This window comes from Symphodus melops, assembly GCF_947650265.1.
Source record: "Symphodus melops genome assembly, chromosome: 22".
Classification (NCBI taxonomy): Eukaryota; Metazoa; Chordata; class Actinopteri; order Labriformes; family Labridae; genus Symphodus; species Symphodus melops.
This window is the reverse complement of record NC_136712.1, coordinates 2,489,824-2,502,790: the sequence shown is the minus strand read 5'-3', so window position 1 is coordinate 2,502,790 and position 12,967 is coordinate 2,489,824. Positions and strand designations below refer to the sequence as shown.

Genomic DNA, 12,967 nt, shown 5'->3' with positions numbered 1-12,967 from the left:
CTGATCGTGAAGGATTTGATTCCTAAATGGTGTTTTATCAGATTTGTGTTCCAATTTGAGAAAGATTAAAAACTAGAAAAACAGTCAGAGGCTGATTTTAGACACATTGGGGACTCGTTTCGACGTCGGGCCTCGATGATTTAAATTAAAATGATCTAATGTGCTTTTCAAAATAAAAGAATTAACAGCATGCTTGCGAAGAGTAGCCAGTGCAATTAACTGGCAGATAAACAGTTTAACTTCAGACTTTATCGCTGCTTATCTGGTAACGATGGGACACGTGTGGGTGATTAGTAAACTGCGCAGTAGATGGTAAAAGTCTGTAATCGCAACTTTATTCATTTATTTATACTCCACCTTCTATGCAAACATGTTTCCCAAAGTGCTTCACGTCGCAAAAAAAAAAAATAGAAATACAACAATTAAAGCAACACAATGTTCCACAGATGGTAAAACAAAAAACATGTATAATTTGGCCTCAGGTGAAAACAGAAAACTAATTTCTGTTTAAAGCTTTGAAAGGTTTTAAAACGCCTGTCAAAAAATATCAAAAGGTCCCAATCAGAGAAAATGAGTCATCCAGTTTATCTTGACACAAATTAATGTGTAAATATGTGTGTTGGTTTGCCGTGTGTTCAACTGTGATGTCAGGTCATATCATCAGCTAAAGTTCACACTGATGAGTCCAGGGCAAGGTACACACACACACACACACACACACACACACACACACACACACACACACACACAAGGGAGATGACCCTTAGGCCTGCATGTGTGGGTGTTTGGCATTTTCCAGGATTCTCTTTCACATCTGGTTTTTTGCTTTTTCAGGGGAGGAAGATGTTACAGTACATCATCAAACTTTCCTCTCCCCCTCCCCCCTTCCAAAGCTGACCCCCCCCCCCCCCCCCCCCCCCCCCCGATCATTAAGGGTTAAAACAGACACACATATCCGTCTTTACAGGACAATTACAGAGCTGAGGGGACATTTCTTCCTCCCCTTGCCCACTCCCACTAATTTAGCTGCCAACGAGCGACCCACACAGCTGTTGTGGATTTTACCGTCAGGCCGTTTCACTTCCAACCAGGTGACTGTTTTTACAGGAACAGGACTATTGATTAGTTTGCTCACTGGTTTATAAGGACATACATTCAATGTGCGCAAAGTCTCCTGTTGATGCTCCATGTTTGCTAACGAGCGTTCACATTATGCTGACGACATTATTCTGTATTTATCAGAATGAGCTTTATTACACCTTTGTACTTTAACTGCACTCGCAACAGTAGCACTTTGTAGCAGAAGCATGAGAGGCACAGTGTGTGAGCACACAGCGGGAGCTTCACATACACACACTCAGGCATGCGCACACACACACACACACACACACACACACACAAACAGTGGAATTTTTGCACTATTGCTAGCTCTGACCACATAATTAGAAACCGTCTCGCCTTTGTTACACCTCTGTCAAGTTTTCTCAAGTCAAAGTTTAAAGATTAAAGCTCAAAAGAGTTCCTGTCCTTGTGAGAAATCCTCTCGTCATCCGCCGTCCTGTGATTTAATGAAGATCAAATTTATAAATGAAGTATAGCTGAACCTCTCAAAGGGTTTTTTTCTGTCTTTGTGTGACATTTTTTGCAACACTGGTTTTTCATCCGACCTCGAGAGATATGATCACATGGCATTTTCTCCTTCATCTCCGGACTTGATCATGTCTTAATTAAAAGATTAACATCTGGATTTCAGGGATGTTCTCTGAGCGTGTTGCGATGTGTCTTCAGACCGAACGAAGAAATAAATGTGTGAACGACCTCTTTGTGATCACCACGGCTCCATCGGAGAACTGACTGACCTCCTGATTCTCACCCTAGTTCCTGTTTAAAGTCCCAGTTTTCCCATTAAGGCTTCAACTCCGCAGGTTTCTGTGTCCCAGCTGGAGGGAGTCGAGTTACAGTTGGCCCGAAATAACACCTCAGTGTCGGGCCTGCAGAGACAAAGAGGTTTCTGTTGTGTGTGTGTGGTGGGTTACATCAGGCCTGTGACCGATCCTGCAGGCTGGTCTACTGGCCTGCATCACATTTCCTTCTTCCACACACACACACACACACACACACACACACACACACACACACACACACACACACACACACACACACACACACACACATAACCACAACCAAACACTCCCAAGGCAAAAATGACAGGGAGTGAATAAACCCTCACTATGCGCCCTTCGGGTGGTTCTGTTTTCATGCAAGCAGAGTTGGACCCCTCCCTCTTCATTTTTTTTAATAAAACAAAATGACACTTTATTTCTGTTCATGTTGGCTGGACGTTTTTTAAATTTCTGCTAAAATCTAAGATAACGAAGAGCTTCTTTTTTTTCCGTAGAAAGAAGCACAAAAGAGAGAAAATGGCCGATGTTAAAGGTCATTGAAACCACATTTTTTAACCCACAAACTATGCCTTAGGTTCTTCTAAATTACGAGTTTTCTGTGCAATTACTCCTCCCCAAACCCACGCCCTCTTTTTCTTCCACCAACATGCTGTTTTTCTTCTTCTCTTTTCGAAGCCGAAAACTGATTCAAGTCGACCAAATGTTCAAACTTTTCAGAAACGTAGAAAACGGCCACGCAATCCTAGCGTGAATATTTCACAGTACATTGCCGCGCTTTTATATAACCGCATCTCGGGTAAACATTTCACAAAGGCCCTTTAAAAAAAAAAAGACACAAGAAAAAGTCTTAAAGGAAAAGAAAACTTGTTTACAACGCTCGGAGGATGTTAATCTGAAATTAATATCTCAAAGTTGTATTTTTAATGGAGGTCACTTTACGTTAGATCCCTAACTGGTCCTTTACCCATTTGTGCTTTATAATTACAATCATCATCAAGGTGAGACTGTCAGCGTGTGTGTGTGTGTGTGTGTGTGTGTGTGTGTGTGTGTGTGTGTGTGTGTGTGCACTAACATCTGAAGAGCTTTCATAATGAGATCAGCAGTTTGATGTGTAAAATGACTCTTAGTCACGGTGAAGATGTGGTTACCTAGAGACGCTGGAGCCGGGGCAGTAAGGGGCTGTAACTTACTTTAACTGTTTGCACATAATCTGAGGGCACGTGCAAACACCCACAAAAGACACACACACACACACACACACACACACACACACACACACACACACACATTTATATCAGGGTTTGTTCACACTGATGGTTCTAAAAGATGGAAATGGACCCATTCTTGGATAAATGTGTAAATATTTGTCTTTCCCCCATGAATTCATTCACGACATCCTGTCAGTGTTTGCATAACACGCGCACACACACACACACACACACACACACACACTCAGAGTGGCCTTTTAAGGGCAGCATAGGGCGACAGGAGTGTGTGCTGTGTGTTTGTGGAGTGAGGAGGTCATTTCTCTGCATGTGTGTGTGTGTGTGTGTGTGTGTGTGTGTGTGTATGAGCGAGAGAGAGAGAGAGAGAAAATGTAAAAAGTCAAAAGTCTCTCGGCCTGTAATTGAAGCCACATGCTTGGCGCACACTCAACCCTCCTTCTGTTTCCTCCATCTTGATTTCACTCTCCATTCATCCAGCAGCTTGTTTCTGTTTGTTTTGTTTTTGTTTTGTTTCCGAGCTTTACATTTTCAACATCTAATCGTTTGACAGTTTAGATATTGAAAATGTCTCAGTTTGTACTTTTAAATGTTTTTTTTCCCCTGATTGGCTGATCTGCGGAATGTTCTGACGATGCTGATATCCCATTGGACAGAGTCAGTGTATTCTGCCCGGCAACAGAATTTGAGCACGTCGTAAAGATAGAGTTCAAGTGAGGACAGGACAAGTTTTTAAGTTGTTTAGAAATCACACTTCAGTGTTTTTAATTTGATCTTTGATGATTTGTAGTTGGAGAAAAAAACTGTTTAAAAAAAACACCAAAAAAAGGTCGATATTATACTTGGCATAACTATTCTGTGTACATAATTGCTTGAAAGCAGACAGACTCAGCAGCATGTCAACCAAAAAATACAAACTCAGACATTAGCTTCTTCATGTCAGGATTGATTTCAAGTTTTGATTCATTGTCGCAGTTTTTCTTTGCAAAACAATTTGTGGGCAAAAAGTTGCACACGCACTAACATGCAGCGTTCGGGCTGGTTTAGTCTGTGTTAACACTCAGTACAGTAATGAAAGGCCTCCACCAGATCTGTGCTGAACATGTTCAAAGACGTACAACGTTCCTCACAAACGCAAACACAAAAAGGGGAGATGTGTGTCAGTATGTTATCATCACATCAGGAGGGATGGGAGGGATGCGGGGGGGGGGGGGGGGGGGGGGCTTTGCTTTGGCTGCCTTTTGTTTAGGTTCGTCACAACACCGGAGCATGGAGGCAGATCTGAACGTCAGCTTGTTGAGAGATTTTGGAAAAATATAGTCAGAGAGAAAGACGAGTGCAGGTGGAGGAGGAGGAGAGAGACGACGGGGGGATGACAGAGGAGATCAGGGGTGCACAGAGGGGTTGGGGGGGGGGGGGTGTTCTTTCGGCTGCTGTTTGCTAAATGTATCACCACACTGACGATCACACACAGAAAGAGAAACAGTGTTTGGAAGGAGCCTGATTTGTTCAAAATGAATGATGATTTTACAGGTTTTTAATTGGTTCGTTAAGAGTTCCCTCAGGGGGGGAAAAGGAAACTTCAAGGAAAGGTGGCAATAAAAGATTCAGCAGCCTCTAATTACAGGCAGGCTGTCGTACACTCTGAGTAATTATCTGTCTGTCTCCTCTCCGCTACGATCCAATCGATATTTTATTCTTCAATGTCAAAGATTTAATTTTTTTTGGTTTTCATTTCGCAGCACTTCTCCGAGCTCCTGGACGACCTCTCCCATGATGCTTTGCTGGGCCAGCTGCTCAGCGACCCCTTCCTGTCCGGAGTGAGGGGCGGCGTGGAGGCCATGGAGGGGGAGGACGGCGGAGACCTGTCCCCGTCGTCTCCTCTGCCCCCTCACATCACAGCCGAGCACAGCTACTCGCTGTGCGGGGACAGCCGACCTCAGTCGCCGCTGTCGCACCTGACCGGCGAGCACGGCAGTGAAGCAGGTGAGACGCAGATCATTGTTCGGATCAGTGTGTGTTTGAAAAGCCGGTGTAGCACGGCAGAATGTGTCATAAAGACTGATGCTGGTTTAACTGGTTTGTGTAAAATCAAACGACATAAGTGGAACAAGTCTGCGAGGTTTTCAAATCCTACAAACACAGCGACACGTTTCCTCCCGTGCAGGAGAGTCTGACGGGGATTCATCCGAGTGGCCGATGGAGCAGGACGAGGCCATCGAAAGCCTCCTGTGTGAGACCCCCTCCCTCCTCCCCACCCTCGCCCTCTCTCTCACCACAGCGGGGGCCCCAGCGCCCGAGGACGCCACTGTGGCCCCTGCTGTTGTAGCTCCAACTGCCCCAATTCAACCCACGGCGAGCGGCAACAACAACCAGAGCAAAGGCATCAAGGTGAGAGCTCAGGGGGAAAAACGAAAACTGATATTTTTTAATGTTTTTTTTGTTTCACTGTTAAATATCTTTCATTCTGTTTTCAGATTAAGGAGGAGAACATCTTCCCCCAGATTAAACTGGAACCTCATGAAGTGGACCAGTTTCTCAATCTTTCCTCCAAAGGTCTGTATATAAACTCTTCTTCTGCGTGCCTCTCTTTCTCTCTTTGCATGTCAGTAGTCTGACCCCTGCAGGTCGTTTGTGAAAATACTTCAAAATGGGCTCAGACTGGAGAAGATAAATAAAGTATAAATAAATAAATACTGGTTAGAACTTGAAATTATTTTTACTTTACTTTTACTTAAGAGAGGTTTTGAAGGATGTTAAATATCCAGGATGTTTAAATAAAGGATCTGAATGCTTCGTTCATGGAGCCTGCTACAGTACATCATCTCATGTTTCAGGTCTGGAGTCTCTGCAGATGCCTCCCACTCCTCCCAGCTCCCATGGCAGTGACTCAGAGGGCAGCCAGAGCCCCGTTCACGCCCCGCCCAGTCTCTCCTGCCCCACCTCCCCCACCAGCCCTCCGCCATCACAGGCCAGCCTGAAGGTGTCGCCCCGCGCCGCTTCATGTCTCTCCAACTCCCCTCTGCTCACCGCTCCTCACGTGAGTAACAACGGGAATAAAGAGGGAGGAAATCTGGTGTCAATCCGTTGAAATCATCCTCGCATTTTTTAATCACACAAAAACTGTGGTCTCCTTTGAGATTACAGAACTTAAATTCCTGAAATCAATCTCCTTGTGTGCTTAAAAACTGACCCTTACACACCTTCCCTGGGTCTTTTTGTGTGTGTGTGTGTGTGTGTGTGTGTGTGTGTGTAGAAGCTGCAGGGGTCGGGTCCGTTGATCCTGACGGAAGAAGAGCGCCGCACGCTGGTGGCCGAAGGTTATCCTGTCCCCACCAAACTGCCTCTCACCAAAGCCGAGGAGAAGGCGCTGAAGAAGATCCGCAGGAAGATCAAAAATAAGGTTTGAGTCATGAGTGGACAAATATAAACAAACAAAAAAATCCTGAATTTCCCCATCGGGGATCAATAAAGTTATATCTTAAAAAGCAAAGTAGAAGGACACTCGACCGCTCCATTGATGGAGGCTGGCGATTCAGACAAGAGCCAAAGAAAGTACTGGAGCTCACAAGTCCCTTTAGGCATATTTATTTTGGTGCACAGGTTTTCTTTTCACAAAAAGCCGTCTTCTTGCATATTATTCTTAACGTTTTCTCGCCGTCTGACTTTTAGATTTCAGCTCAGGAGAGTCGCAGGAAGAAGAAAGAGTACATGGACACTCTGGAGAAGAAGTGAGTCTTCCTCGTCTTGTCGTTGTTACTGTTTCGTAATAAAGAGGAGAAACCTGCAGAAAATATAAAATCTGATTAGGACTAATTAACCTCTGTTTTTTTACGATCTGACCTTCAAGAGAACACACCATTTGTCTTTATCTGCTTCACCATCGTCCACCGTCACCATTGATAACATTCTTGTTTTATTACTTATGCTTGTTGTATTATTTGAGATGACTAAATTATTAAAAACCACAAGAAGATTACTTCTTCTCTGGATGAATTATTAAAACAGGAAAGTTGGTCATTCTGTTCATTTGAATTATTCACATCATTTGACTCCATTACAGACATTTGTCTAATTGATAAGATGTAATATTGTCTCTTTCAAACTATGAAAACAATTTCTATCAGTTAGTATCGTCACGATAATCTGCTACAAAGCTGCATAAACTAAAGAGCAGTGACTGACGCTGCAGTACCCCTCTCTGACCACAGGGTGGAGACCTGCTCCAACGAAAACCACGAGCTGCGGAGGAAAATGGAAACACTGGAGTGTACCAACAAGTAAGAACAAACACAAAGCACACACACACACACACACACACACACACACACACACACAGTAGAACAGGAGGACTCTCGCTTCATCATTTCAGTGATTGATGCAGAAAACTGCTTTTGTTCTGCTAAAATGGAGTCCATGTTCTTTGTTTACTTGCTGTAAACCTTCTCACGTCTCCCTCAGAGTCTTTAAAATATAATTTATTAATTTCAACCAGAGTGACAGACAGTATGAAGTGCGTTTTGAAGAAAAAAAGAACAAACTGATGAGACGACTTTGACTTCCTGACCGGCACAATGAAATCAAAGTCCAGGAAATGAAGGAGGAGATGAGTCAGAACACACACTGAAAAAAAAAAGTCACCACGAAAAAATGTCCATAACAGCAAACTTGTCTCAGTTAGCATTTCATCTGAGAAGAGCGGCGAGGACATGAATGTCATCACCGAATTAAAAACGCTGAATCAAAGCTCCCTGTTGTGGTGTTCACACATGCATAATCATGACGCTATTTTCATGCAAAACGCTCAAGCTGCTTCAGTGAGTCTGTGTTGTTTGTTCTGGTTATATGAGTGTGTGTACGTGTGTGTGTGTGTGTGTGTGTGTGTGTTTGATGCAGCCTGTGAGCGTGCTGTGTTAAGTGTAGCTGACAAGAACACAGCTGTTTCAGGTCTTGTTTTTCAGCCAACAGCTTCATCGTTACCGTCTGAAAGGTAAATGAGCCAGTGTGTGTGTGTGTGTGTGTGTGTGTGTGTGTGTGTGTGTGTGTGTTGACGCTGGTGCTTCTGGATAGATGTGTTGATGGGAGACTTCAGCTATTTTTTATTTATGTATTTCAGCAGACTTTACAAGAACATTGAGGCAGAAAAATAGCAGAATTTCCTCTGCAGTCCTCGTTAAGAGTGAAGTGCAATATGGGAGAAGGTGACGTGTGTGCACCGCATTAACTTAAACATCAGAAAAATAAGTTGCTTCGATAAGACACCATCAAAAAGTCCTTGGTTAGTCACTTCTACAAAATGTGTCCTCAGAAGCCTTTCATATTAAACTCACCAAAGATGATCAAAAACATCTTTCTGTTGACGCAAACTAAATCTATCCACTCCAGAATCGTGGGGGGTTCAGGAAGTAACAATGTGGTACACTGAAGGAGCAGATCCATGTCGACCAGGTGTTTTGTGTCTAACCATGTTTCTAACCTGTGTGTGTGTGTGTGTGTGTGTGTGTGTGTGTGTGTTCTTCCCCAGGTCTCTGCTGCAGCAGCTGCAGGCGCTGCAGGCAATGGTGGCCAGCAAAATCCCCAAATCCTGCAGGGTGGCTGGTACCCAGACCTCCTCGTGCCTAATGGTACTGCAATACTGTGTGTGTGTGTGTGTGTGTGTGTGTGTGTGTGTGTGTGTGTGTGTGTGTGTGTGTGTGTGTGTGTGTGTGTGTGTGTGTGTGTGTGTGTGTGTGTGTGTGTGTGTGTGTGTGTGTGTGTGTGTGTGTGTGTGTGTGTGTGTGTGTGTTTGTGGGGATTGATTTAAATATTGAATTGGAAACATCTGCTTCCATCACTCATTAGCAGCTTAGCAATGATTCATAATTTATTTACCCATCTCTCTCTCTCTCTCTCTCTCTCTCTCTCTCTCTCTCTCTCCAGGTGGTCGTGTTGTGTTTCGCTCTGTTTTTGGGGAGTTTCTACCCCGGCAGTCTGACTCCGGGCTCCAGCGTCACTGAAACCGGCTTCACATCCAAACAGCTGGCTGCCCAAGAGTCATATTTGGCTACAGGTAACACACAGATAATCAACTCAATAAACAAACCTATCAGATGTCGTACAAACCTACCTGAGCTGCCACACAGAGGCCTTAAATATTAGGCTTTTATTCGGTTTGTGTCAACAGACTAAAAAGGTACAGTTCCATGTCTGTTAATACAAGCTCTCGTGTTGAAGTGCAAAAACATGCAGTTCTCCAAGTGTCCACTAGAGGCTGGCTGCCAAAGCCTCAGAAGTCACATACACACCGATGCATACACATACACATCCTCGCTTTTATTGCACATGAAACATGTCCAGCGTGAGTACTACACAGCTTCAGCTGAACTGACTCGTGCTGCTGTTTCCTCTGTAATTATGAATCATTAGCTCACTGCTATAAAACTATGGAGGTCCATTATAAAGTAATCACATTCCACCTACAGTCACAGCTACAGAGACTGATTGTAGGAGCTGAACTTTCAATACAACATCTCTACTGCCTCCTCCACACACGAACACACGCACATTCACTTGTTGTTAAGCACTCGTGTATAAAATAATTCAAACATTTCTAAAAATGTTCAATAAAAATATTTTACGTTTGTTTCGTAGTAAAATCGCGAAGTCTGTTATCGACCTTCGAAGAAGAGCAGCCACACCTCCTCGGCCTGGGAGGAGAATATCCCGACCAGTGGGAGGACACGTCAGCTGTCGTCATGGCAGCGTGGCGTCGCTCAGAGCAACAGAAACTGGCGGATGAGCCCAGCAGGGTGGAGACACACCCGCTTTTCAGGAGTAAAAGCAATGACACGCAGACATCGAAAAACCTGCTCATGGATATGCACAGGTAAACACGCAGTGACAAATATGCACTTTATTAACAAGAGAAGAAGAACTGGGAGTGATGACAACAATAACAGAAGTTACTATGAAACACTCTAAAGACTTTCTCTGTTGATAAGGGACACAGACGGGGGAGGAAACATTAACTCATGACGCACACACTTACTCGAGATTCTAATTTTTATGCATCATAGTATGAGTAAGATATTTCAGGCTTGAACAAACAACACAAAACTGAACTGACACCTTCACACCGAAGTCTAAAAACAAACACTTTTCATTTACACGGTCTGACACAGAGATATCTTGGTGTTTCAGGTCTCTGGATCAGCGGGCGAACGAGAGCAGCAGTAAAGTGATAGAGCTGGAGCGAACGGTCAACGAGACCTCCTGAGGGTCATGTAAACAAGCCCCTCCCCTAAACCCCATGATGACATCCCCTCTCCTCTCTGGAGCATGGTTCAGTGTCCTGGAGTAAACCTCATACAGTAGTTCCCACTGCTGATCGTTTAAGGTCATTTTTTTTCTACCACCTCTGCTTTATCAGATACACTGTAATAAATAGTAAATACATAATAATATTAATAGTATGAACTAAGAGGCACTGGTTGCCTTATTTCTGAAGTAAAGTTGCACTGAATAGTTTTTACGAGTCAACTTCCCAGTTGTATCTGTCACCCCTGATTGATGCGGCTTAAAACACTGTTTAAAAAAAAAAGAAGATAAAATCATGTAGTGTTGCATTTATACCAATGAAAAATAAATTAAAATATAACATGGGGCTTTTTACAGGACACTGATGAGAACCTTTGTATTTATAGAAACCTGTTTTTTTATTTTGCATAAAAATATTGCTCTTTTTTGTATTCCTTTTACTGTTGAATCTTTTTATTTCATTCCAGTGACAAGTTTGTGCTGTTTTGATATTCTCTTGTGTTCATAATGTGTTTTTTATGTTATTCTACTCTTTTTTTATATTGTACATGTGAGGGCTTGGCTTGGTGACCTAATTTCTGTTAATTTCTGACAAAAATCGTTTTTGTATAAAAGTACATCTTTACAAACCAAAATCTATTTTTGAATTACGACGCTAGGAGATATTTCCATCATATTTTGGTTGTTTATCATCAAATATGTTATTTCCGATAAAGGATTTTTGACTGAAATTATTTTTGTTTTCCAACTGTAAACCATATACTCCCTCCCTCTCAAAAATTTATGTTTTACATTTTGGGACCCTGCTAGCTTTACTTCAGTTTGGCGGAAATCAGCGTTTGAGGCGCGAATATTTCAATCTTGGTGTTTGGCTAAAGTTTTGGTTTGTTCTTAAATCGTCTGAAGGGTTTCATTAAACTGTTTTTCATAATACACAAAAACCCCCACCTAATAATATTTTTCTTTCCTAAAGAAGTTTGGCATATTTTTTTTAATGCTTAAGAAAATGAGACGAGAGAGGGATTAGCTTAAGCTAGAGCTAGCATCTTGGTCAAACAAGCTAATGTGGCTCTTTCTAAAAGTAAAATCAGATGTCCTCGTCTCTAAAAGATGTAACTTCTATTTTATAAACTTAAAATGTGCTACGGGACCAATTTTATCACTTCAGACCGAGCATAGCTAGCTTGTTTCCCTGTGTTTCTTCTCTGTAAGTGAGGTTAGCTAAGCTAGCTAGGCTAATGTCTTGCTAGCAGAGGCTTTGTATTTCCTCCACAGATATATAAACGGTATTAGTCTTCTCTTCTGTGTCCTGTCTATAAAGCAGGTAAACACCTCCCATAGGTCAAACTTTGTCTTTTTAAATTGTTAAAAAAACAACACCCTGCACTGACTATGAACGTGAAACACTTTTGCCTTAAACACATTTGTACTGTTAACTAAAAGAGTCTTTTTCTGCTTTCTCTCAGCATTTGCCAAAAACATTTCTTTTTCCAGAAATGACAAAAAAAAGTGTCTATTTTTGTAAATATAAGTTGTGAATAAATAAGGAAGTCTAAATATGTCTGGGAAACTAATCCATATTTCATAAGGAGGTTATTCTGCAAACTGTGTTGATGAATTATTAACGTAAGATGTGTTTAATTCACGTTTTTTCTTACGCTCTGTTGGTTGTAATTTGTGAATTAGATATCATGGCTTTTTAAGGTGAAACTTGTCCATTTCAAATGTATTACATGCAAGTGGTTTAAATATCTGAGCTTTATTTAAACATGTTCTTTCATGACATGACAACAGACGTGAGGCCAGTTCACTTTGTCTAAAAATACAAACATCCCATTTGTCAAAAACAGTTTAGGTATTTATTAAGTACTATCCCACATGTGAAGGGCAGTTTATCAAGCCGGGAGTTATGATAAAATACCCTTTGTAAGAAAGGATTTATTGTGCTGTCACAAATAGTGCCCAATCTTTTTTGTACTGAAGCTTTGTAGATCAGTGGATAGATCGTCAAAGATAAACTTGATCAATCTGCTTGTTGTTCAGAGTCTTGGCTCCAAGGTAGCTGAACATGCATTCCTTTCTGTTGAGTCTTTTCATTGGAAACACAAGAAATGAGTTGTTGTTTTTTTATTTTTGCTTTTCCTCCTCCAGTTGTGAGCAAAATGAGTTGCCAGTGGAGATTATATTTCCGACTAAGACTTTATGTGTTGCTTCTTTGTAAAGCCATCTTGACTTAGACTTTGTCTTTTTTTTTTGTTGCTTTCAAATAAAGTATTTTCCTTAGTAAAAGCATAACACATGTGATTGTGTGTGGTCCGTTTATGGTATCCTTATTTGACTTCAATGAGAATGTGTTGTTATACTATAGTAGCCCACAATGATGACATGGCAATTTAATCTAAAAAGTTTGTTAAGGTTTTTCCCACCATCCCTCTCCAGCTAAAGCACTGAAAGTTCACTCTAGTATTTATTTTCCTTTTGTGTAATACTGAAGGATTATACGTTTGTTACAAACTCCTTTACAGAATAAATTTATTTATCCTC

General features: G+C 41.9%; 1 protein-coding gene across 1 annotated transcript in view; it reads left to right on the top strand.

Annotated features, from left to right (window-relative positions):
- The window catches only part of creb3l2 (cAMP responsive element binding protein 3-like 2), a 22,118-nt gene extending 9,400 nt beyond the window's left edge, over positions 1-12,718 (top strand). Inside the window, exons 2-12 of the mRNA XM_079335243.1 lie at positions 4,870-5,113; positions 5,295-5,518; positions 5,605-5,683; positions 5,965-6,167; positions 6,384-6,530; positions 6,800-6,858; positions 7,339-7,407; positions 8,652-8,751; positions 9,047-9,176; positions 9,758-9,992; positions 10,307-12,718. Of these exons, the coding sequence (XP_079191369.1) occupies positions 4,870-5,113; positions 5,295-5,518; positions 5,605-5,683; positions 5,965-6,167; positions 6,384-6,530; positions 6,800-6,858; positions 7,339-7,407; positions 8,652-8,751; positions 9,047-9,176; positions 9,758-9,992; positions 10,307-10,382 (1,566 nt within the window). The 3' untranslated portion in view covers positions 10,383-12,718. The remainder of the gene's footprint in view (positions 1-4,869; positions 5,114-5,294; positions 5,519-5,604; positions 5,684-5,964; positions 6,168-6,383; positions 6,531-6,799; positions 6,859-7,338; positions 7,408-8,651; positions 8,752-9,046; positions 9,177-9,757; positions 9,993-10,306) is intronic.
- Positions 12,719-12,967: the final 249 nt, after the last annotated feature.